General features: G+C 35.6%; 4 protein-coding genes across 5 annotated transcripts; 2 read left to right on the top strand and 2 right to left on the bottom strand.

Annotated features, from left to right (window-relative positions):
* Positions 1 to 684: 684 nt before the first annotated feature.
* LOC145903286 (gap junction beta-2 protein-like) lies at positions 685 to 6,590 on the bottom strand. 2 transcript variants are annotated; one of them, XM_082991360.1, is made up of 11 exons: positions 6,544 to 6,590; positions 6,225 to 6,359; positions 5,737 to 5,827; positions 5,212 to 5,324; positions 4,098 to 4,226; positions 3,759 to 3,863; positions 3,506 to 3,613; positions 2,901 to 3,110; positions 2,502 to 2,626; positions 1,954 to 2,054; positions 685 to 1,519 (listed from the first exon to the last, which is right to left on the bottom strand). In XM_082991360.1, exons 2-11 carry the CDS (start codon positions 6,255 to 6,257, stop codon positions 1,485 to 1,487), a joined length of 1,050 nt encoding a protein of 349 aa, XP_082847486.1. In that variant the 5' UTR covers positions 6,258 to 6,359; positions 6,544 to 6,590; the 3' UTR covers positions 685 to 1,484. The 2 variants fall into 2 exon arrangements, with proteins under 2 accessions (XP_082847486.1, XP_082847485.1); XM_082991359.1 differs by having other exon boundaries at positions 3,759 to 3,875; positions 6,544 to 6,583.
* A 5,916-nt stretch (positions 6,591 to 12,506) lies between these two features.
* LOC145902378 (large ribosomal subunit protein uL22m-like) lies at positions 12,507 to 13,335 on the top strand. Its single transcript, XM_082990319.1, has one exon. The coding sequence runs from the start codon at positions 12,588 to 12,590 to the stop codon at positions 13,233 to 13,235; it is 648 nt and encodes a 215-aa protein (XP_082846445.1). The 5' UTR covers positions 12,507 to 12,587; the 3' UTR covers positions 13,236 to 13,335.
* A 110-nt stretch (positions 13,336 to 13,445) lies between these two features.
* LOC145902377 (O(6)-methylguanine-induced apoptosis 2-like) lies at positions 13,446 to 16,830 on the bottom strand. The gene is made up of 7 exons (XM_082990318.1): positions 16,665 to 16,830; positions 16,270 to 16,391; positions 15,611 to 15,712; positions 15,182 to 15,370; positions 14,895 to 15,006; positions 14,177 to 14,345; positions 13,446 to 13,927 (listed from the first exon to the last, which is right to left on the bottom strand). The coding sequence occupies exons 1-7, from the start codon at positions 16,738 to 16,740 to the stop codon at positions 13,663 to 13,665; spliced, it is 1,035 nt and encodes a 344-aa protein (XP_082846444.1). The 5' UTR covers positions 16,741 to 16,830; the 3' UTR covers positions 13,446 to 13,662.
* Positions 16,831 to 18,659: 1,829 nt separating this feature from the next.
* Positions 18,660 to 24,760, top strand: LOC145902218 (F-actin-capping protein subunit beta-like). Its single transcript, XM_082990098.1, has 7 exons — positions 18,660 to 18,728; positions 19,643 to 19,851; positions 20,779 to 20,892; positions 21,168 to 21,309; positions 22,024 to 22,140; positions 22,521 to 22,663; positions 23,870 to 24,760. Exons 1-7 carry the CDS (start codon positions 18,723 to 18,725, stop codon positions 23,952 to 23,954), a joined length of 816 nt encoding a protein of 271 aa, XP_082846224.1. The 5' UTR covers positions 18,660 to 18,722; the 3' UTR covers positions 23,955 to 24,760.
* Positions 24,761 to 25,038: the final 278 nt, after the last annotated feature.

Raw genomic sequence — 25,038 nt, 5'->3', positions numbered from 1 at the left:
TTAGATGCGCCGGATTGGTGCAGTAAAACCGATTTTAACAACAAGAAATGCCGACTAAACTGATGTTTGGGCGTGAAACAATTAAATTTAGTCCCATAACGTGTTTTCCAAAGCGCCTACCTTCAAAATAAGGACAACTTTTTGAAATAAGTACGGTGGTATATGGCGACTTGGCTCTCGGCAGGGCTGCCATTGCAGGTCCGATATGTGTTGAACGGCAAATTAAAAAATAGGCCTCAACCTGTAACTTGGATCTGTGACTTGGGTAAAGGCCCATAGCCACTTTGGCTTCTCCCCTGTCTTTGATGCTACATTTTTACAGAAGATGACTTTTAAAATGGCTAAATATTGGGATGTCCGGTTTTGAAAGGAGACAAATCGTAAAATGAAAATATGAGACAAGCCCTCATGATTTCTAGCACACCGCGATGAAAATAATGACAAATCTAAACACATGCCTAAGGACGGTTTGGCAAATAACCTGACTATACACTACTTTAAAAACTGCCATTGTATCGAATCATACATATATTATATAGTCTATTCATTTAAATGTGCCAACACAATATCTGTATGAGCTCAAAAGTACTACATACTAAATTGTGTTGTGGTATTTTGCCAGTTGTCCATTATTGCTGAAAGAAACACAGCAGTTTTTGGTGAAGTTTATTTACATTTCAGCTCTGCAGCGAAGAAACACATCAGCAGTAGAATTTACAAAAGGAACGTCAATAAAAATGCACGCGGAGAGAAGGACAAAATGATAAAATGAAAATGCTGCAACGATTTTGCTTTAGTAGGCTGTAGATCGCACCCCTACTTGAAATCAATTATTGCCACCAAATGTGTTTCTTAGTGTACTTTTGTAATAGTTACCAAAAATCAAAATTCCTAATTCGTGCGCATAGAAACTTTTACAGAATGCAAAGTTGAAGTATAGAATGTTAGGTGCAGTCGGCACAAACATATGTTCATGTTTCACTAAAGCATGTAAGAAAATGTAAATAAAGTTCGTACAATTTGCTTGCATTCTAATTCGATCAAGTTAAAAATTCATTTCATTTAACACAGTTATTTCAATACAGTGATTTCGTTTATATTTTCCCAATCTCCAAAAACAGGAATATAAACGTTGTTGTCATTTTTGAAGCGGGACGAGAACTATTGCTTGCCTGGGTCGGCATGTAAGCGGTTCAACATTCAACATTGTTTGTATGTTTTACTACAGTATGTTTTTAACTGTGTTTACGTAGATAGCAATGAATACAATTACACATGCCAAGAAAATTATCAACAATGAATGATCAAAGATAATTGTTGCATGATAAAGAATTTGCTCCAAAACTTATCATGCCTTTTATAGCATTGTTTTAGGCTGTTTTTGTTATTGTATTTTGTAAACGTGGTCCGCTAGGATGAATTAAGACAGATTGCACAGATTTTTCTTATTATTCTGATACAGCTTGTGCTGCTTTAATCTTGCTTTACGATTTACTTTCAGTGTATGCAATTGAGCGACCTGCAAAGCAAAAAATACTTTTTTTAGGCATAGCGGAAGATAGTTATATTAGGGCTACAAAGGGCCAACTTTGATAAAAACGATGTAATTATGAAAGTGACTGTTTATATTCGGGGGTTGGCAACTTATGGCCTCCGACTGCAGCCTTTTTTTTACATATTGTAGTATATTGCCCGACGAGTGCCATTCTGTTATTGTCCATACCGAGAGGAAAATTTTTACAAACTGTGTAAAAAAAAAGGGATAATTGTAACATAATGACGTAACTTAGCAAGGTTAAACAACATTATGAATAGTGACTGTTAATTGTTAGTAGTGCAGTACGCTGAGACGCAGCAAAGTTTAGATTCAACCGATAGCAAAGGAAAGTTTGCCGACCTCTGAAGCTATGAGAGAATTACCTTATTCCCATATTACAGAAATAATATACTTACGATTGGCTGTGCTTTCCCCAGCTGTAGAAGCAGTTTCAGGGTTCCAGTTCATTTCAGGGGCTGGTCCATTGCGATATATGTAAACTGCTCGCGGCGGGGCTCTGCAAAGTATTACGAAAAGAATAATGTTTAAATGTATAGGAAAAACCATAGTTTTTTTGCAGTAATATCATATGAACCCACGAAAACAAATTTAAGGTGACGTTTAATTATAATGTATTTATATCTTCCGCCTGTTTATAAAGTAAGGGTCATTTGTTAAAGTGTGGCGATCGTCAAGGAAAAGATAGACGTATTAACTAGTAAAAATTTGCCTCTCTGCGCTAAATTACACTTGCAAATTGAAACAGCCCCAAATCATTATTCAACTGTAAGAATAACTATTATAAAAATTAAAAAGAAGGATTGATTTGGTTCCTATTTTATCAGTGCAGGTAAGTTATAAACTCCCAAACACACGAGTGAGGATTATGACGTCATAATGAATGTATAGTTACGTAAAAATAGCTTTGTTTAACATAGACATAAAAATTTTAACCTGATCTTACCTTTTTCTGCTGCGCTTAGCCATGTGAACAAGCAACCTTATAGGCATGTAGAGCAGTTCAATAGCACAAAGAATCAAACATACAAAAGCCAGGATATTCATGTAGCGAATGAAGATCGTTTTCTCCTGTTAAGAAAAAAAACATTGTCTGCTTGTGCCCTTGACTTGCTGTGATAATGGTCATCTGCGCACTACTGATGTCCAGAGAAAATTATTGGTGCTTTACAAGAATAGTTATTAGTATTCTTGCACACTAATACGTTCAACATCATTTAAACAAATCTATCGATTTTGACGAAGATTTTACATAATTCGATTTACTTTTTTTTGTTTTTAGCGGTTTTGACCAATGCTTTGAATCTTCAAAGAGTAGTTGAATAAAAGTACAACAAAAACTTACGTAAGGTCGCGAGGTGAAACATTTGACGACTGCGCGGTCCCATCCTGCCTGAGCGGCGGAAGGACATCCTGATCGGAAAGAACCAAAGTCATCTAAACAATTGTATGTGTGGGGAACTTCGTTCAGAAGAACTCGATCCACGAAACTGTAATCGCACTTAGGGATTGACACTTCGTGGGGAAGAGCCTGAGGGTTTTTACACCGCAAGTCCTGAAAAACGACATTTCGTTATCTTCCAAGGATTATTGACTCAAAGTACCGCAAAAAGTAGGGTAGTTTTTCTGAAAAAAGCTTGCACATTTTCGACTTTTTGGTCGTCAGTAATTGCTTAAAGGTACATCCTACTTGTTCCATGGAGGAAAGTCCCAATGCGCGAGTAATACTGCTGGCAAAGATAAAACGAAATATACACAAAAGCAACTAATACTTTTCGAATCTTAAGCATATCTTATTAATCTTCAATATTGCATTGAAAATGCATGAATGCTTTAAATTTTAAACTATTTATACTGCAACCGACAAAATGGAGCACCATTAAAGTTCTTGTGTTAAATGCAGTTAATAAAAAAAAATAATGAAAATAATTATCTGACAATATTTCTTACCGGAATATAGAACAGTTCGTAGGTGAAAAAGATGAAAATAGCTTCCATTGTAAGCTTTAAAAGGGTGCATATGTAGTAGGCGATGTAGATTTTGTTGTTCACTTTCACCTTTAAAACAGAAGAAAGTTTTGAGAAACTATCCGTTGCAAGGTTATTTGTAAACAATCTTTGTTTACACTGGGTAAAAATATGCTGGTGATTGTAATTTCAAAAGATAAATAAGTTCAGAATTATTTGAATTGAAGTTTTTTACTTCTTTCACTTCCCCATCGGAGTAGACGTGCTTTGTTTTCACTTTTCCAACCACTCTCTTCTTTTTCGCCATGTTTTTCGCATTCTCTTCGTAACCGTTTGTTTCCTGTACGTCGGTCTGAAAGAGTAATAAAAAAGCGTGTTTAGTGGAAATAATAAACAAATGCTGTTTTGCATCCCGTATTTTATGTAATGGTGGAAATAAATTGAATTAAATTGGTGAAAAACAGTATTTGTTTGTTGTGTGCAGAATCACAATAAATAGTGAATCAGGCGCTTATGCAAATGTTTTTGAATTTTACTTTTAGAAACAGAAACTTCATTTAACGTTGAAGCTTACCACTGCTTTGCTGTCATCCTGATTTCCCCCTTCAACCGACTTTTTCAGGTTTTCCCATTTGCCGATTTGTGACGTCATATAGAGCGAGAAGAAGTGGAAAAATACAGCTGGGCAAGCGACAGCAAGAAGCTGCAAATATAAATAACGAATCACTTAAAAACATCCAAATAGTTGTATGTTTCAAGGCATGAAACTTAATGCAATGCTTTCTATTTCACCTATGTTAATATGTATTCATACCCTCGATCATACCAACGTTTGACGGCATTTAAGCAATGTCCAATGACATGGCGGACAAATGTATTGATGAAAACCAACCAAGAAGGGATTGTCTTTTTCCATTAAACTTATTTGAATTAAAACTATGAACTTATTTTTTACAAAACTTTTTTGTTCGCAGTGATTAAGCGCGGGGTTTTTTTGATGACGCAATATTAAGCGAGACGCCGGCCCGCAAATTGAGAGAGCTGCTGTGTTTCGGGAAAATATCAAGTCACGATGCTACGTGCACATTTCCTGTACGCAAATGCGAGTCGTAAAATGACTTTTAACGTTAAGATGTTGCTTTTAAAGTTAAAGACCATTTATATGACACAACTGGATTTGAAAGCATGATCCCTGTTTTAAATATAAGAAGCAGTAAAGCGTCAAATCAAAGAAATCAAACGTGGGCTTTACAACGGAGTATGAATATGATACTAAACAAAGGCTGCAGATACACAAATTCGGCAATAAAAGCAAATTTCCGCGGTAAGAAAAAATTACTCGTAAACGCATCTTCATGCACAAATCCGTAATGACCACAAAAAGGTCTCTAAATTTTTTTTTAAAGTCGATGTCCTTTCCAAGCGTTATACCCCTAAGTTTGGTTTGAAAAATCGTGCCTTATTGTATGCAAATCGCGATGATGAGCATTTGCTCTTTACTGTCTGCCCTTTCTCAAAAAACCTATAGCCTTCTTAAATTATTGCCGCAAACATGCGGTATAATAACTTGTTATGTATCAATTTATCCAAAATGTGAAATAACCATAAGAACGTAGAGTAACTCGTTTCAAAGCTGCCTACAAACTCATCCCGCGGATTGCTTTTCGTTTAGGTAAAAAAGTAAATACCTGGAATCCCCAGAACCTCAGATGCGAAACCTTCACAAACTGATCAAAGCACACGTTGTCACACCCCGGGTCCTTTGTGACGCAAACAAAGTTGGATTGTTCATCGCCGTACACTGTACATGCAGAGGCAGCAAGTTAAAACATTAGGCTTTGCTAGGTTGTAATTCATTATGAAAGTTCCCACTCTTACTTTATGTAACCTTTTGTTGCAATCTTTTTCGTGTCTTTTGAACAAGACTGTTTTTTTTCAATTGTTTTGCTTTTAATATCCGGTATGGTACATTATCAGTGACACAAAAGATTTTCTTTGGTTCACAGACTACATTATAAATGAAAACATACACTTCATGCAGCCCAGGACGGAAAATATAAAACACAACATATTCAGCGTTAAACATCTAATAAATAATAACCAGAGTATGACGACGGTCGGGTAATGTTGATATGTCGGCATGGTACAGTTAAAAAGCTGTAGTTAATTTGTAACTAAACATATATTTAAACAAAAATAAAATAATTGCCAACCTGCGCCGCCAAGTGTAATAACGACAATGAGTCGAAACACGAATACCAGGATATACCAGAGCTGGCCGAAGAACGTGCTGTATCTGGTCACCTGTAACGAAACATTTGGTCATTACACGGTCTTCCATTTTGTCGGGTAGAGCAACTTATTGTTGCCAAAGCGGCAGTCTGAATTTTAGTATTACTGCGATATGCAGCACTGACATGAATCTCAATGGTTTATGTTGTACTGCACGTACTGTATTTTGTAAGATATAATACTGCAGAATGTCAAGGTAAGGTTGCACCTAGTTTGGTGCCCAACGGATGACGGTGACTGTATAGTCACCACAAAGTGGAAGTCTTTGCTTGGCCGTTTGGTCTGCAAAGTTCGTCTAATAGCCACACCAGCTGCACTGATGAGACCTTTTAGGTCGAAACAGTGGCCATCTGTCTGCAGCTTATACACAAATTCATATTATTGGCTCCACATTGCTTGTCAAGCTCACCTGTTCCGTTATCTTCTCGAGTACTTGAAACATCTTTTTTCTTTTATTTTTCTGTTTTCAACTTTAAGAAAATTTACTTTAAAAGTTTGTATCTGAGCTTACATTTCAAACTGTACAGTTTCCTAATAGTTTTTTCTGCGAACAAAAAAAAACCTTTGGCTGGATGGAGGGTGACAATTTATCGCGAACGTAATCACAGACAATGCTGTAGGCGATATGTTGTGAATCACAAATTGTTCCGAAAATACGAGCTTTAAATGACCTACGCGAGATGGCTCTTGACATGATTTGAAAACTGATTGAAAACAATTGGACGCACCTGCGTGTGGACATTGTTTTTTCGAAGGTCACGTTTTGTTGTTCAGTGTCTGGTGATGACCGGGTTTAACAAGTGCGCTTTTCCAAACAAGCTCAGCTTAACCACGAAAAAGCCACTTATATCTGTCATCTTAAGGAACTATATGACTTGCTGGCCTTCAAACCGGATAATCTATTCCTTACGTTAATTTTTTATGTGTATATGTGCAAGCATGTATAAAAATCCAATTGTTTTTATAAATTATACAAGTTTTCCGGCATATGCTTTCAAAGTATGCCAAAACAAATGCAATGCTGTATTTGGATCGGAAAATTATGGTCATTTTTCGTTTACGCTGCATTGCGCAATTGCGTTTTTTTCGCATAAAGATCAATGTTACGCAATAAAGCAAATGATGATTAAAGCACACAACGGCTTTCTTCTTCAGTGCAATACTTATTGCACAAAACCCCTGTAAATGTCCTAAATGTTCCAACAGTTTAAGTGATTAACTTATCATTTTCTGCCCTACATATTCAACATTAAGTAGATGGATAAACCACATACATTTACAAGCGACATGCCGCAATTTCCCATTGAGGTAAACTTGTTTTCTGACTTGATGTTGCCTAAACAGAAATCTGGTTTGTACTTGTGGCTATAAGCTGCTTTTCAGACGCTGAAATTGCGCCGCAAGCATCAAGCTAGGTATCCTTTACGTATGCCCTTTACGCCCACGTTCTCTCGGCGAAGCCTCTTTCTAGCATAAGAGCCCGCCGTTCCGTGAAACCGCCACAATTTGATCCTTAAAATGCACAGCGACTATGATGGCTTAGCATACACCAAATTTTAAAAAATTGCTCCCTTTTTTTGAAAGCGTATAGTTTAGTTAAAAACAACGTTGTACTTCAACTTCCGTTTACGAGATGCTTACAGACCAACTGCTGACCACCAACCACAAATCTAAATACGGTGACAGGTACTTGATCGTGCAAACTCAGTATTCGTATTATTGCCTTTGAAACTTTACAACACGTTGCACCTAAAACTAAGCGTACTTTCTCGAGCGACAACCTCGAAGAACTTTAATTGTCACTGCCCACTTTAAAACCACAAAGAAAAGATGATAACAAGTTGCCTCACCGTGACTCGGGCCTTACGCATAATTATGCCTCCTTAATAGGTGAAAAATTACCAGCCTGAGGCCAAGCAACAGATTTCGTGCGCTGAATTCTAACCGAACCGAGAGAGTCCATTTCGAAACACCCCAACAGCATTGCGGGCAGCACACGTCAGTCCCTGCACTGTCACGAGATTTCAAATAACATTTTGACGTCACAGGAAAAGCTGGTAGCCATTCAAACGAGATCACGATTTGACTCCCAATGTTAGACATGCTAAGTTCTGGCGCTTTCTGACTTGATTAATGCCGAGATGAGGTTTGTTATAGCAAGACTGCTTAGATCACGGGGACTTTATGATCATGACTTGCGGAATTTTCATGTTAGTCATTCGCCATCGCCACATTCACATATGGCAGACGATAAAATAAAAAACTTTCCATCATGTTCTTTTCTGGCTCTAATTGTTTGTTTTGTGGTTACTTCTTCTGAGTTATGGCACGTTTTGTTACGTTGTTCATTTTGTTAAAATCATTGGTTATGCACAAAAATCATACAAAGAAATAATGAACAATATACGAGAATATTACGAAAATGTTTAAACACTGCGTTCTTGCTAAAACATCACCAAATGAGGGCAAATCAAATCACAACCTGCACTCAAAAAACATGATAGGATGCCAACAACATTGATTACATTCACCATTTTCCGCCAGCAATGCATTCGGTAACACATCGGTTTCGAAACCACAGCGCCAGAACAACTTTTTTACGTTTTGTTACAAGGCTAGAAATGACTCGCCAATGTTTTTAGCGTTAATGGCGGAAGCACGGACAACTAAATGTAGCCACAAATTTTCCATTTAGTCATTACTCTTCTATGCCCTGTTTGGTTTGACCCGGAACAGTCGCATCTTTAACATGAGAGTCACGCCTTGCCATTAAAATAAAATATCTTACAAATAATTCTCTGAAAAAAAGCTTGGGGGCGTTATTTTAATTCGTGTTGCGGTTTTCAGTGAAAGTCTCAACTTTTTTCAAGGTTGAAAATGTATTGGATTTCACTCAAAAATTCGTTTGCCATCTCAAGAAAAGCCACTAATCTGAGGCGCATACACAAATTGCAAAGCATAGCTTGAAGCTATGGGAAAGCCACACAAATACGCGAAAGCATCGCCAGATAAACTGCGGTGGCTTTGCTTTAATTGTAGCTCAAACGCCAAACATGCGTGAGGCAAACACAAACGATTAGATAAGAAACTAAGTCTATCCAAATGCTTACATTTAGTTTCCACGAAATTGCCGCAAGCTAATACTTGGAAAATCCAAAGATTTCAAATTTCAGTTGTTGCTGCTATTATGTATGTCCTATATAGATACACAATGATGTCACAATGATATAATCTGATGAATGCATACAATAATAAGAAATAACAATCTCGATTGTCGCCTGTATTTCAAAGTAAACGACAAATGATATCACTAGATCTGGCTACGCCTTTCATATATACTTGTCGGTACTGCGTTGTTTTCCTGCTTTAAACGTTTCCTGCGCCTTTCAAAACTTGTAAAAACTGTGTATTACTCTTACAACTTCAAAGGTCTGTGGTGCTGGGCAAGAATGAAGATAAAATGTAGCAACATATGGATTGACAGCGAATGCTTATTGTTGTTTAGGCCAACGAAAGGGTAAATACCGAACATCGTGCTGTGATATTAAAGGGAGGGGCAGCGGAAGACGATAAACGCCCCTTGCACAATATTGTGACATAATATTCTGTGCTGGGTTGAACGTGACGTGCGTTGTGTGGATGCATTATTGTTTTAAATACGCTCCGGTCGTTGAAAATGAAACATAACAGATAGTGCATGTACGGTATGTCAAGTTTAAATGTGGTCCTTACATCGCTGAAAAATATGTTAATTTGATTCCGAACATAACAGACTTCTTTTGGAACAAACGCGGTTGCGAAACTATCCACAATGATTACACAGATCTTGGTACAAGCAAAAAAGCGCAAACTTCTTGATCAGAAAAGTTTGTTTGTTTTATAAATTATATATCCAAATCCTGAATAGTATAATGCAAACATCATAGCCAGTGTTGGAATTTATCATGTCAGTCGTTATAATTTAAATACATGCAGGACATGCATACATATATGCATTGCCATATACCGCAGTGAACGAATATGAGCAGTACTGAAACCCTCGCTAAAGGTTTATTTAGATTTCAGTTTTCGTAGGATTGTTACATCAACCGCACAAACCACCGCATATCCGCTGATAGCGTTCACATATTACGTCATCGGTTGCGACGTCATGTGAGAACATCGATCAAATAGGAAACCTTCAAACGATGGATCGTGCGGCGAACAGGCAATTTTTGGAACACGGAACACATTCATATTCCGGTAATTCCACCCAGAGAAGTGAATTCTTTATTAGAAAATCTAAAAAAATACTGAGACTGCAAAATAATAGATGGCAGTTTTTTGAATTTTAGTTAAAATTATGATTATCTAATGCTTTTAGGGTTCCAGGTACAAGTGTAACAATACTATCTAATTCCATCAATCTCTTGACCTCAGCCATCAGCCCTTTTTAAATAGTTTTTATATTTTCTCGTCTAAAACGATTCTAAACTCCTAATACTAACATTTAACTTCGAGAAGGACTAATTTACATAAGAATAGAAAATAAATTCCACCTACACCTTCGTACTTGTGATCAATGTTTTCTGCTCAAGTAAAACTGTCTATTTGCTGGTCCAGAATGTAATGTGAATTAACAGTGGGTTGTGGGAAGTGGTTTCGATCGGGGAAGCTTTGCAATCACACGGAGATGGAAAAAGGATGTAACACATTTCATACAATGTCCGTGTATTCACATGAGGAAGTTAAAGAGCTTGGCGTTAATTTCCTGGGTCCCATGATTCGTAACGTATACTCGAGCAAATGATGGTCAGAGGCGGGCTATGCAACGATTGGTCAAGTGAACAGACCGGGTTCGAGTTTTATTTGCTGTGGTTTGAAGCAAAATCGTAAGTCGGGCCTAATTTTGTCGAGTCGGGTTTGGGATTACGTTAGAAAAAAATCAAAATTACACTTTGCATCATTTACGTCGCAATTACACATTCTTAATAACACGAATATGTATGTGATGACGTCCGTCACGTTGCTACTTATATGGATACAGAAGTTTGTCACATCATAAATTCGCGCAAAAAAATTTCAGACCAGATTTGGACTTCAAATGTTGAGCCTGAATACAACCCTGCTTTTGACTTTCAAACAAGAGTCAAAGGATTCTGTTTTGGATACAGCATTCGTGATTTATTGAACACTGTGCGGAGAATGCAAGACGAAGAGTTCAGAAGAATTTGATGTTTCGTAACATGTTTCAAATTCTCAGAGAAATGTAACTTTTTGGAGAATAGGAGGCGTCAAATCGGACTGTGAAAAAGTTCCACGTCATTTGATCTGAAATATGAGGAAATGTTGCGGCGTCACGTTTTTGGCAAATGCTTCCTTGTGCATGATGACAAAAGCATGAATTTTCAATTCTCAGAAACGTTTCAGACATCCCGGAAATGTCCACCAGCATAATGTTCTTTGTTATTTTTGCTTTTGCAGCATCATGAAGACAACTGTGCAAAGTTTACTGGATGTACGCTGTCTTGGACACCAACTGCCAATGTGTCAAATGGCATGTTAACCTTACAGCATCGTTTTCAGCGCAAATATCCGTGCCATGTATATATTAACTTATAGTAACTGAATATACTAACAGTTTGAGCGATGAAGCATCAGGTCCAACTATCACAATTATCATTTTTTGAAACTTACATCATCCTGTGTCAATAATTTTTATTTTGAATACAGCGGTTGCGTCCTTTTAAAGCGGCCCACACAAATACTTTGGACATAAGTGTTGGTCATTCAAAGTTTTTTTTTTAACACAGGCACAAAATCGCCGTATATGTTAGCATTATTTAGAACCGCAAGCCGTATATCAAACAACTTTTTATGAAAAGTATAGGTCATGTGATTTCTTGATGTATAACAGACAGTGACCAATTACCCTTTCTGTCCTGGATTGTCGCCGCTAAAACAATAATAGCCGCGCCGTTCAGCTACTGTTTTACTGGAATAGGTCCTTATGTTGATCTGATTTAATAACTATGTTGTGCGATGATATGCAGTCGTGGAGAAACTTCGAGAGACATCATTATCATTCCAAACTAGGCTCGGTTAAACCGGAAATATCGTGATAAAGTTTAAAACATCGAGCAGCAGAAGGTCTTTTCGAGGTATGAGCAAACCATCGATTTTTCTTGAAACCCTATGTTTTTTTTCCTTTTGCTCATTACTACCCACATACAGTGTAAAATTGTAACCAAAAATTTAATTACAAACAAAAACATTTAGCCTGATCTGTCAACTAATGTTTTTAAAGATATATTTTATGTTTTTCTACACTGCCGCCTCATGATCATTCGATTTTGCGCATCGTACCGTTCAGTCGGATGAGTGGAAGTGTATTGTGGATAAATTTGATTGACAGGAACTGTAATGCGCACGTGAAATTTTTACTGAGATTGGTGTTTGTTGTCCAGCATCAAAATAAAAGAGTTTGTCGGGCAGATGCAAATATTACAAAGCTTTTTCTTTGTACTATTTTGCGACAAAAATGTTTTTTCGCACTTGCGTTATGCTTAGTGGCCTACAATGCAATTAATATGTTGAAAGATTATTTGCTTTACAACAGGCTATAGCCTAAATATTGGCAGAAATATGTGGAATCGTTCCGTAAGATTCAAGCACAGCCCTTATGGCTTTATATCCAGGGTTTTGGTATTATGTTGGCAGTACTTTTAGTTTGAAAGTTCCTTTTAGGAAACATTGGGTGTTTAGAGAATGTAGCTGTTTTTTAAACTTTGAAATGTCATTTACCCGACAAGTGCTGCAATGTCTTGGAAATAGTTCTGCACGACATTTTGGAACTTCGACTTCTCTGTTCCGTGTGCACAAGCCAAGTCTAAAGCTATGGTTGCGAAACCATGCAGAGGAACACGATGACAAGTGGTCAACAGATATGGGAACTTGGACTGATAGAAACAACATTGTTTATCCGCCTCTAAAAGATGGCAGCAGACGACCAGTAGAAATATATTGTGGTCGTGAAGCTCTGCGCTACTCACCTAAAAAGATGCTTCCAATTACTAGGATGATTCGGAACAAAAACATTGACCAGGCAATATCTCTGCTTGAACATCTGACTAACAAGGGAGCCACCATGATTCGTGACATACTAGTAGAAGCACAAGAGTATGCAGTTAATGAGCAGAATGTGGAATTCAAGTCTAATTTGCACATTGTGCGCTCCTTCGTGGAACGGTCACATGCAATCAGGATGCCTATTTTCCACGCTAAAGGAAGAGTGGGAAAAGGAACATGTTATTTCTCAAATTATTATGTAATGCTTCGAGAAGGTCAATGTGAGGAATATACTCCCCGCGTGACTGCCGAAGATATGGCAATTTCATATTTATCAAAGTTAAAAAGAAGAACAATTCGGGATGGCTTGTAAATAAACAACCACTGATTTCATTGATGTCTGGTGTGTAGTTAGAGTGTGAGGCAGTGAAACACTTTTTGTCTAAAACATTGACACCTTTGCCTACTGAGGAATGCTGAGACTGTAAGAGACATTTCGCTTGTTAAATTTTATTTTACTAATAAAACATTCAAAAAGTAGACTAACCAGTCAAAACTATTTGCTTCAAACTAAACCATTGCAAGCAACATAGCAAATATATAATTGGTTTGGTGTTGCAGAAATTCGACTAGTATGTTTGATGCTTTCTTGGGGTAATTTCTGCCAAAAAAACAACTTTCAACATGAACTGGACATTCTAAAATAAAGTGCGATGGTGATGCATCCCCAAAGTTAAAAAAGTAAATCACTATAAAAAACGCTTTAACATCAACAAAAATCACATAAGTGACAATGACTTCTACAGCGGAATCCAGCGGTTTTGTGCATTGTATATAAAGCTTTGTTTTCCTACACGTTCTGGCCTGTAGCTCGCTGGACCAGGGTTTTCTTTCGTTGGGTGGTTGAAAGTCCACCTTGATGTGTTTGACACAAACACACCAGAGGACATGTAGTGCTTGGTAGGACCTTCGTAATCGACCAACTCATATGAACCTGGACCAGGGTTTTCAACAGGAGGTGGCAGAGACATGGCAGGTGCACTTATACATAGGTAGTGTCTTCGCCTATAATTAACAAAGTTAATCAAAATGTTACTGTAATCCTGTATTATTTTACAAATACCATCATCAAGAAGCTGTTGGTAGCAATTGGATACGTCTTAGTTGGCAAAAAGTTTATCAGAGATTTTATTATCTTAAACTTTTATCATTTAATAATGCCCTTAAAAGTTAACTGGGTTTTAAATAAAAATTCCACCAAATTATATAACTGTGCCAAACAGAAGAGCCTAAAACTAAGCTATAATTACTTACGGAAAAGTAAGTTTGTTTATTGGAGATGTGGGGTGATATGGTTTGTAAGTCCCTGGGCCAGGATTATCCAGGGGTTTTGTGATAACTTCCCGTTTTGTGGTTGAGCTAAAAATTGAGGTTGGTGCTTTCGGAGTCGGTCGGATTCCCTCATCCCGAATATTGTAGTGACCTAATTAGTAAAAACAATTTTATGCTTTTCTATTTAAACTTTTGGTTATTTACTTTTTTATGGAACAAAACAATATTTTTTATTGTTTTCCATTTTTAAAAAAACATATTTTGCTCCACAGTCACTGCAGTGTAGTCTGGTCACATATAGAATCACAACTTGTGGACGATCACAAAAATGGACGATCATTTTTTTTTGCCTCCTGTTCAAAGTAGCACAATCCAAAAACTATATTAAACTTTCATCGTACCATAAAAATAGTACAAGGGAAAATGAGCAAATGTTTTTTCAAACAATGCCAGAATTAATACCCATGATCGACCTGCTCTACTGAGGAATATTAAAAACTACAATTCTAGCCATGAATTTTTAGAAACACAGACTGATAGCATTTGGCAAAGAATTTCAGTGTTTTACCAGTAAAAGTTAATTACTTCTGATTTACAAAATCTATTTTTGTCAAAGATTCTAGTAAACTTCTCACGGTCAAATAAACCTTGTGGAAATGAAGAACACATAAATAAATGAATATTTTTTATTAAAACTCACTTGGAGAAGGAACCCGTGTACTTCCGACAGGTATTGTTTGGCGCTTGCTTCGTGATTTGAATGCAGCTTCAGCGGCAACTCCATAGTTTTTCCCAACATTGATCTTTTGCACCTAAATTTTGATCGAAAATTTTGTTGTGTAACTTTAATGCAATACGAAAATTTTTCTCACAATATATAAACTAATTGCTGCACTACAAATTTCAAACATATTTTTATATTTCCAAAACAAAAAATATCCTAAAATCAAACAACTGAATGTATGGGACAATGGTAGATTAGCTCACATTATACTGATTTGGAGCTGGGGCTCTGACAGGCCCAACCATTATATCTTGGGTTGTCACAGCAATGGGAGTGTGAAAAGAACTTGAATTAGCTTTATTAAACTCTTTTCTAGTTGAGAGTAACGATGGTAGGTTGTACGATCCAGCACCGGGTGTCCCACTTTGTTGTGATTTCATAGCTCGATATGTCTGGTGAAAACACATGCAATAAATCAACGCAAAACAATAATATAAATAATTTTGCAACAATAGATATTTTAATCAGATTTTTCAGTAATACTGTAGTACAAACAGCAAAATTTGCAAATATAAAAAATTTACGTGTTTTTTGTAACCCACACCACAACATGCAGGTTTAATTCTTTTATGGATGATGAGTTTATACACATTTAAATGAAGTGGGAACAATTGCTGGAATCAGGTGAATACCTTTGATGCAAAACTTCCTGTGCCCTTCTTAGAAAAAGAAGTAGACTTTTTTTCTATTTCTCCATGAGGGCAGCGATAATTACCTGGACCCGGAATATCATTCTGCACGAAATTTACAAGTTCAACAACATTGTGTAACTTAAATAGCATCATGCCTTCTGTGGCCCTCAAATGGTTGTTGTTTATGATACTGTCAGGTGTGCAGCCCAGGCCACAAACCCAATAAATCGAAAGTTGCAAAAGTTTCACGTATTTTTCAATCACAATGATGTGTTTTTGTCAAGTTTGCTAGTGCATGGGATTTGTATAAGCATGTTGCAGCATAACTCATCAGCAAAACATGTCATATGTTTAGACAAGTTTAAAATAAAGTTCAATTTTCCACAATAAATTCACATTGTAAATCTTCTTTTTACTGTTTATTTTAAATAAGGCTCAGTTGGAATTATTTTCTTCTTTTACTATGCATTTTTTGCCTAAAAACTTGGAATAAAATTTAAAAAGAAATGAAGATGTGTTTTTGTCACTAAGTCCATGAGAAATTCCCCTGTGATTTATTCTGTTTATCCCAGTTTTGCTAAAGGTTGCGTCTCCCTGGCTTGCACAGTGTTCAATAAAAACGAATTATCTAAAAAACACAAAATTGACATGCAACCTACCACATAATAATCATCGCTGAATCGCTTTGACTTTGAGCAAAATCCTTTCTTATCAGCATTGTTTGTAACAATAGTTTGGTATTTGCTAGGAATGGATGCTGAAGCAGCTGTGATTCCATGGCCTGAAGCAAGTATGGAATTTAAGCTTTCTTAGTTTGTATTGGTGCGGAGGTTTTTTTGGGGGAAAGTAAATTGTGGAAATTGCTGATAACGTTTAAAAATATGCGCGTAGTATTTGTCAACAATTCATCAAATCGGGATTGCGATCAACGTTTTATTTTGTCACTCTTAATAGATAACAACTCAATTTTACTATAACAGTATGAGAAAATAAATTAAAGCCGTTTTAGTGGCCGACAATGTTTCTGATTTCGACGAGTAATTAGTTTTATTACCTTTATATAACTTTCCAGTTATCCTTGAATGAATCCGTTGTACGGAATCGATCGGCTGGATGCTGTCCAATGCCATTAAAGATATTTTTTATCACGACATAACAAACAATATTACCCGTAATATGCCTGTTTTGATGGAATATGTGAGTTTTTATGTCAATTTCAATTCTGTTTAAAACAGCTTAAAGTTAGTTCTATACAATGTTACCATAACAACCAGGAGGGAGTTTCCCTTGTTAAGTGTACTTTATGACGCGGTATTAAATAAAGATCTAAATGTAAATAATTTTATATGTTTTTTACAAATTTCCTTTCTAAAATAATTGAAAAACACAAATTTTGTAAACAAGGAAGGTATTTTCTTTAGCTTCTATGGTTTATTCATATTCGTGATGTGATTATGGAAAATATTACACACTGACAAATCGTATCTTTCCAAATAGATCTGAACAGTATGCAATGTTTTTTTCTAGTTTTAATATTTTAATTTGAGCAATAACTCACCCTTACCTCCGTTACGAACATCTTTCACTTCATACCAACTGCGTCATAATGCCAAACGATTCCGACAGGAAATGGTATGATTTCTGTGTTTACAGAATTGGGAGTGGAAGTAGTGTAACATGTATTGGAATGTTCCTGGAATATGTTAACAAAAGCATTCTTGCAAGTTATTTTTCTGCGAAGTTTTTCAAATTATCCATGCTGAAGACATAAATTGTGCGAAGACTATTTTTTTTGTCTTTAAACTGTTACTTTTGAAGCATCTTTCTGTCAAAATGTTGGTGTTTTTTTTGAAGCAATTTGTATTGTGATTGTGTAATACTACACTATTGCCTTTGGAAAACTTAAAATATATAAATTATTGCCTTAATCAAAGGCTGAAAACAACAACTGTCACTAAGCATGTTTGGTTTTCATTGTGCCAGTTTTTAATCACCAGGTCGAGGTCAGTTTATTAAACTAAAAAAGAAGTGTTTTCTGAACGCCCTGTAAGGATATTGGTAGAAAAATGTGGCTGGTATGTCCTCTTTGATTAGGATAATTCTTTTTTTTTGGTCTGGTTAATAGTTGACGCTTTTTAGTTAAAAAAACAAGTTTAAATTATTGCCCACACAAAACACAAGTGACTGTCTGACCTTGGATATCTGCATTGAAGGCACTAAGAAATTATCACTATGTGTCCTTAAAAATACAGCTTGTTTTGTGAAATCTGGTTAATTGCATCATTGTTGTGGAGTTGCATTCCAAGGTGGTTTTTGATTTGTGCGAAGGATTTCTTTGCGGCGACTGTTGATTGTGCTGCCCATACAAATATTTTATGTATTTTGATGCATTCGTCATTTTTTGCACATATCTTCGCAAAACATATATCTTCCACAAAGAACATTAATTTAATCTGGGCTCCCTGGTTTGCTGGGTATGTTTGTTGCAAACTTGGTTCAGTCTGTGACATGTGTATCATGGGAGTTGCTTTGCTTTGTGCAAATAGTATCCCATTATTGTGTTACAGCCAAAGCATTGAATAGTATGTGGTCAAGTTGTTTTTGATGCACTTTTCTTGCATAAACCATAGACTTGCTCCAAAAGGCAGTTAAGTTTTGTTAAAAAAATATGTGTCCACTGGCAGTATCTCGCAATGCCACACATTATTTCTTGTCATTACTATACACAGTTTCCTCTTTTTAAGGAAACTAAAGTTTAATTTAAATATCATTTGCTAGTTTGCTTGTTATGTAAATATTATGTTTAAACTATTTTTTCCACAACCAGTGATGTTTAAAAAAATAAAATGTTTAAAAAAATATTCCAAAATGAGAAACAGTTTCTTCAACTATTTTTTTTGTTCACAACCAGTGAATTTATTTGATCGTTATTGTTATTTGATTGTTGGAATAGTGTTAACTTTTTGCTCGTTTCCCGTGGTGTCAGCATTTAAAATGTGCTGAAAATTGTAAAATTTTATGGCTATGTTAACTTTATCATGATTATTTCAGGTATAAAGTGTAGTGTTGCTGTTATTGTATATAGAAAAAGTTTTTCAACACAAGATACAACATGAATGTAAGTCTTATTTGTTTGTTTCAGAGTTTTGTTGGCTATGTAAACTCTTCAAAACTGTAGTATTTTTGTGTTCATTGTACAAAAAGGTAGCTTCAGTTGAAGGTTTTCAAGGCAATTGCATTTTATTTATTGCAGAAAGAACAGTGCATTCATACTTTGCCACGTAATCCTTCTAAATTTAACAAATTCTATCAGGTTACGTTATGTACTTTTAATTAGTCATATTTTGCTTTTGAATACTAACTTTTACAATTCTGTGATTCCGTGTGAGCTAATGACCTGAAAAGTTGAGACAAGAGAATATATTAAACCTGCTTGGATTTAAAATGGACATGGTTAAAAAAATTTCCTACAAAATAAAAATCACCTGGCAACCTTATATATGTATTGTTATGCTCAATATTGCGAATATACCACTTGTTTTGAAATGGTCACTTCCTGTGAATCACACAGTGTGGGAAGAATGTTATTGTGATAATCACGCACAATATGAACAATTGTCCATCGCTTGTTTGGAGAGTACGGTTATATGCAAACTCAAGTGAACGTGTTTTGTGTAAAAAAATACAATGGTCCAGACACACAAAAAATGATACTTAACTTCAAATTACATTGGCAAGGGTTAGTAGAAAAAGTTGTCAAGAAAAAAATAATATTAAAGTGTTTTAACAGCCCAAAAGTAGCATGTACTTGTGTTTGCCATGCCTTGTAAAAGAAGATTTATGACTCTCTCTATATGTTTTTGCATGACGTCCATTGTAAAAAAATACCATGAAACAAGTCCAGAAATAAAATTGCAAGTTTTCCTTAGTATGGTGGGTGTTGTATTTGTAGCAAAACAAACTTCACTAAAGCTTCCTGAAATATGTTTAAGACAAGTTCTGTTGCAATTATGTGATATTTTTTATTTTCAGGATAAGCAATTGGATTGTGCCTTGGATCTGATGAGGAGGTTGCCTCCGCAGAAGGTGGAGAAAAACCTCTCTGATCTCATCGACCTTGTTCCTGATCTTTGTGAGGAGCTGCTGGCATCCATTGATCAACCTCTCCGAGTTCTCAGAGATAAACAGAATGGAAAGGATTACTTGCTCTGTGACTACAACCGAGATGGAGATTCTTACAGGTAAGTTCTGCCTCTAAAGAACAATTGGTTGTGCATTAAGTTGAATTTCACCACCATTTTACATGTTTTTTTTCAACAAAATAGCTAGCACAATTCTGTTTACTGTGTTTTACTAAAACGTAACAAACATTATTTCCGGAACAAGACAAGTTTTGTATTTAATAAGAAGTTGTTACCAGTATATGAACAAAGATGCATCGTTGGTAAATCATGATTTGATGGTTTCCATCTGTAGTTCATCCATAGTTTGACATTTTGATGACCCCTTGTTGAATGTTTGGGATCTAAATATAGTTCAAAGAAACACGAGGAACCAAATTAGGTCTTGTAGTTGGTGTTTTGATAATTTCAATCACTATTCTGAACATCTTTATCAGCATTTGTAGCAGTGTTAACACACCAATGTAGAGATAAAAAATACGAAATTGTCATCATTTGCACCTTTGGTCTAGCACGTAAGATACAAATAAGGTTAAAGTTTTCAATATTGCTACATGCCATATTGCATCTTAAGTCTTAAGCAATCCTCTCCAGCAAATATCGGTATCATTCATATATATCACCTTGTCAAAGAATCATACAAACAGGCTCGAAAAGTATTTTGTTTAAACCTGTTCAATATAAATCTAATTTTTAAAACATTGCTTCCAAATTAGGAGCATCTATGGCTTGCTAAGTTGTTATCTGTTCACTGGTTTATTTCATTTACCAAGGCTTTCGTAATGTTCTTTTGGGGGTTAACCTTTAATTTCCAGTTAAAGTGCAAACAAAAATATATACACTATTTGACTATTGTGCATAACTTCAACTACAGCGTGTATTTAGGTAGCCCTGTATGCAATTAAGACACACCACAAGTTAAAAAACGTTCTGGAAAGGAAAAAAATGATTTGTTGTAACCTTGATTTAAACAAAGACATGTTTTAGATCTCCGTGGAGTAACCAATACGACCCACCTATGAGCGATGGTGCAAAACCTTCTGATAAGCTGAGAGAGCTGGAGGTCGATGCCAACGCTGCCTTCGATTCATACAGAGAAATGTAAAATTTGTTTTATAATACTACCCGATGCTAATTATGATTTTATTCCAAGTAACAAACCTAAACAAGAGAAACATTGGGTTACTGAGGGAGTTAACAAAAAAGTAAATTTTTGTAGTTAACTTTTTTGGCTTACATTTGTTAGATAAATTGGTGTCTCCACTGTTCATATTTATCTCATCCTTCGCATATAAACTTTCATACATACCTTGTGTATGGTACATCAGAAATATCTGATTTTGGCAACAATATGAATTAATTGATATCGGTCTCAGGTATTATGAGGGAGGAATATCATCTGTGTATTTGTGGGATCTTGATCACGGGTTCGCGGGAGCTATTCTAATTAAAAAGTCGGGAGATGCCTCAACAAAAATCAAAGGAAACTGGGATTCAATTCACGTCATCGAAGTTCAGGTAAATGTGGGAAAATAAACAAAGGGAAAGTATTTTTTTTCAAAAAATAGTTTATTGTTATCCCAGCCTGTAAAATGTTACACTGCCACATGGTCACCTACCTCATATTTGTAATGAAAGTAATTTTACCTCTGCTTAATGACCAGGATATATTTGATGCCAAGCCTTACAACATATTGACATACATAGTTAGACAGGTTGTTAAGGCTGAGTTATGAGGTTTGGCTTTTAATATGAGTGAGAAACTTCATATAAACACCTTTACTTATGACATTAAACTGCGTTTGTAAAAACTTTTGTAAAAATATATGTGCAAAATAGTTACATTTAATTAAGTTCAAATTAAATTGTTTATTGGATGATTGTGAAGCACATGTGATGTGTTTTTGCACAGATTTAATAAAAACACATCACCCATGTGTTAAAGAGTTCACCACTGGCAGTAAAAGTGGATTTTCGTTTTTAAATTAATAATAAACAAGAAAGTAATCAATACCAGGAAGTGAAACTTCTGCCTGACTTTTTTTCTTGGTGAAGGAAAATTAAGATTCCGAACATTATATTTAAAACCTTTTTTGTTTCAAACTGGGGAAATGCTGTTGAACGATAAAACAAGTTATGGAAGTGACACAAGATCAACTCAACAAACATTTACTTTTAATGCTTACGTATTTACATTATTATGACGAAAGTAAAATACCTGTTTGGTTTTAGGAGAAATCTGGTGGACGGAATGCACATTACAAGTTAACGTCAACTGTGATGTTGTGGCTGCAGACGAACAAGGCTGCCTCTGGAACAATGAACTTGGGTGGAAGTCTAACCAGACAAGTATGACATAAACTTTTGAACTTGTTCATTATTATTAGGGTTGTTATAAGCACATGTGAAATTGTACTGAACTTGACCAACTGCTCACTTGCTGTGTTGGCAAATTATAAAACATTTTTTTTTAAATCAATCATTTTATGTACGTGATTCTGTTGCAAAGAAATTATTATAACAAGACTGACATCAGACCAAAGGTTAAAGCTGAGGAAATTTTGGTAAAACAAGAACTAAACATTTTTCTCAGCCATACTGCATCAACTCTCAGAAATAAAGTCTGGAGAAGTGTCTTAATTATATGTCATATAAGTGAAGTATAAAGGAGTTGGCCTGTGCAGCCATTCATTACACGTGTCTGACACATTGTGGTTGTGTTTGCAAAGGTCGAGAAAGATGCTGCATTAAATGATGGAAATTCGCACATTTCCAACATGGGAAGATTGGTGGAGGAGATGGAAAACAAAATGAGAAACACCCTTAATGAGATTTATTTTGGAAAAACAAGAGACATTGTTTTCGACTTACGGTAAGCCTAAGTTTGGATAATCCTAACACGAATATGATATTGTCAAAATGTTGTTGCTTATTGGTGAACTAACTGCCATTAAAATGTTTATTTTTTTTTGCTTTATTTAATAATTTATATTCTGATATTCTCAATTAGTTTGTTTTTTTAGTAAAATATTGCATAAAATTGTTTTGATTCGTGTGTTTTTTGTACTTCCTTTTCCCTTACTAGCTTAATTCTGCTTCCAAACTTTCCAAAAATTATCTAATGACTTTGGTATCAGTTATTCTTCCTCTTTTCCTGTTTCTTTTATCTTCTCTACTTCTCAGTCATCTCCATCCTGAACTTGTGACAACTCAACAAGAAATTTACAAAAAGCTCTCGTCTATGGGCAAGGAGACGTGCACTAACCTTATCGACATCACTGAGTCATAAACATATCAACATTGTATGTTTACGTCTTACCAACATTAATCCTTACCTTATTCATGGAAATACTGACATTGATTTTATGTAGAGAAGCTAAGTTAATGTTTTTTTTGCAGCATTTCCAAATTTAAAAAAGTTTGTTTTAATGCAATGGCCCTAAAATGGAATATCAATGTAACAAATTTAACTACATCGTTGACTGTTATATTGTGTTAAGTATTACTTGATTCTACCAACAGTATTTTTATTACTAATTTGCAACAGCGATTATATAATATGTGTTATATAACACACACCTCTGTAGATGTTGGTTTCATTTCGGAAAAATATATATATATCACCGAAAAAAACTTATCAATTTCTACAACTTTATCAAATAAAATCTGTTAGATATACAGTGCACAATCTGCTTTTACATCCTGCCAGAGTAACTTGGTTAATTTAATTAGTTTTTTTGCATCACAGTTACATATTGAAGTTATTTGTCACTGGTTCTGAACACATTATATGTTTGCATGAAATCCATGTTGATGTACACTAACTCTTTTTATTCTGCTTTACATTGGAGCAAATTGTTGAATAACTTTGATCAGTTGGCTGATGTCTTAACTGTTCTGTAGCATAGTCTTAAAATGTTCAAAAAAGTTGTATTTCACATTAAAATTGCCGTTGCCAGCCCAAAATTCAGCATCATTTTGAACAAAAATATGGGGAATTTTTTTTCTGTTAGGAAACTTCAGTGTGATTTCAAGTGGAAAGGTTGCATAGTGCTAAGTTTCTGTTTTATCATTCCAGATCGTCCATACCACTGAACGAGGTCGCCAAACAAAGAAGTGTGGCAAATGAACTGAGGCAGAAACTCGGCCATCAGGACAAATAGAGATCCCCCTCAAATTCATGATTTTTTCTCTTGTTTCCGCTTGGAAACGTGACCTTCTTAGACCACTTACGACCGCTGCTTCCATCTTAACAACCAGAAAAAAAACTATTTAATATGTGTGTCTAAGCTGGGCAACCACCTGCACTGTAGCATGTTTTCACTGCAACAAAATCCAGCTTTTCGCAACTAGTATCAGTAATTTGGTGCACGACCCCATCTTTAGATTGTCAGATCCTTAAAAATGTCCTTGGTTTGATTTTTTTCACCTTGTATTGTCAGCTTTATCTTATCATCCCTTAATTGTTTTCATAATAACACCGATTGTGAAAAATGCAATCATATCGAATGCGTAGTGATTTGCGTTGATTGTAAAAGTGAAACGTTATGTAGGCCACGCTCCTAGATTCAAAGTTCCAGACGTTCTAAGGCAAAAAACATGTGGATACCTTCTCAATAGACATTCACATTGTAAATGTGAATTTCACAACCATGCAGTAGAAACTGTTTTGACAAGCTGGGCAAAAAAAACAATACACTCACTTTTATGCACTTCCCTTCCGCTTAGCAACATAAGCTTATGTATGTGACGCCAGCATCTAAACCTAATTGGAGGTAAATCTGTTATAAAAAAACATTTGTTGTACCAATTTGTTCTTGTCTCATCTGCTGGTGTTGAGTACTGAATGATTGACGATATATACATTATATATATCCCCCCCTTTGTCCTTATAATAATTGGAGTCATGCGACTTATGCTCTTTACATGTTCTCCAACAGACCGACAATAAAATTGTTTTGTAACCAGACATAAATTTAAGTGTGGTCTCATTTGTGTGAAGTTTGAAGATTATTATTTCTATGACTTATAAATTTCCAGGCAATTTTCGGTCAGGTTTTACTCTTGTGGAGGGTGTTGTATTCAATCCAGGGAAATCCCCAAGATAATCACGCGCAGAATCAATTTAGGTCGCCAAGTAAAGGTCTCTGCCCACTATTCTACCTTGTACCAAGTTAGGTTTACAGGCTTCGCAGCCCAGGCATTGCAGCCAAGCTGGATCAGCCAATATTTCCTGACGCCAAATAA

The sequence above is a fragment of the Ascidia mentula genome, chromosome 5 (genome assembly GCF_947561715.1).
Source record: "Ascidia mentula chromosome 5, kaAscMent1.1, whole genome shotgun sequence".
Lineage (NCBI taxonomy): Eukaryota > Metazoa > Chordata > Ascidiacea > Phlebobranchia > Ascidiidae > Ascidia > Ascidia mentula.
The sequence above is the reverse complement of the archived record's forward strand: the minus strand, read 5'-3'. Positions and strand labels throughout refer to the sequence as shown.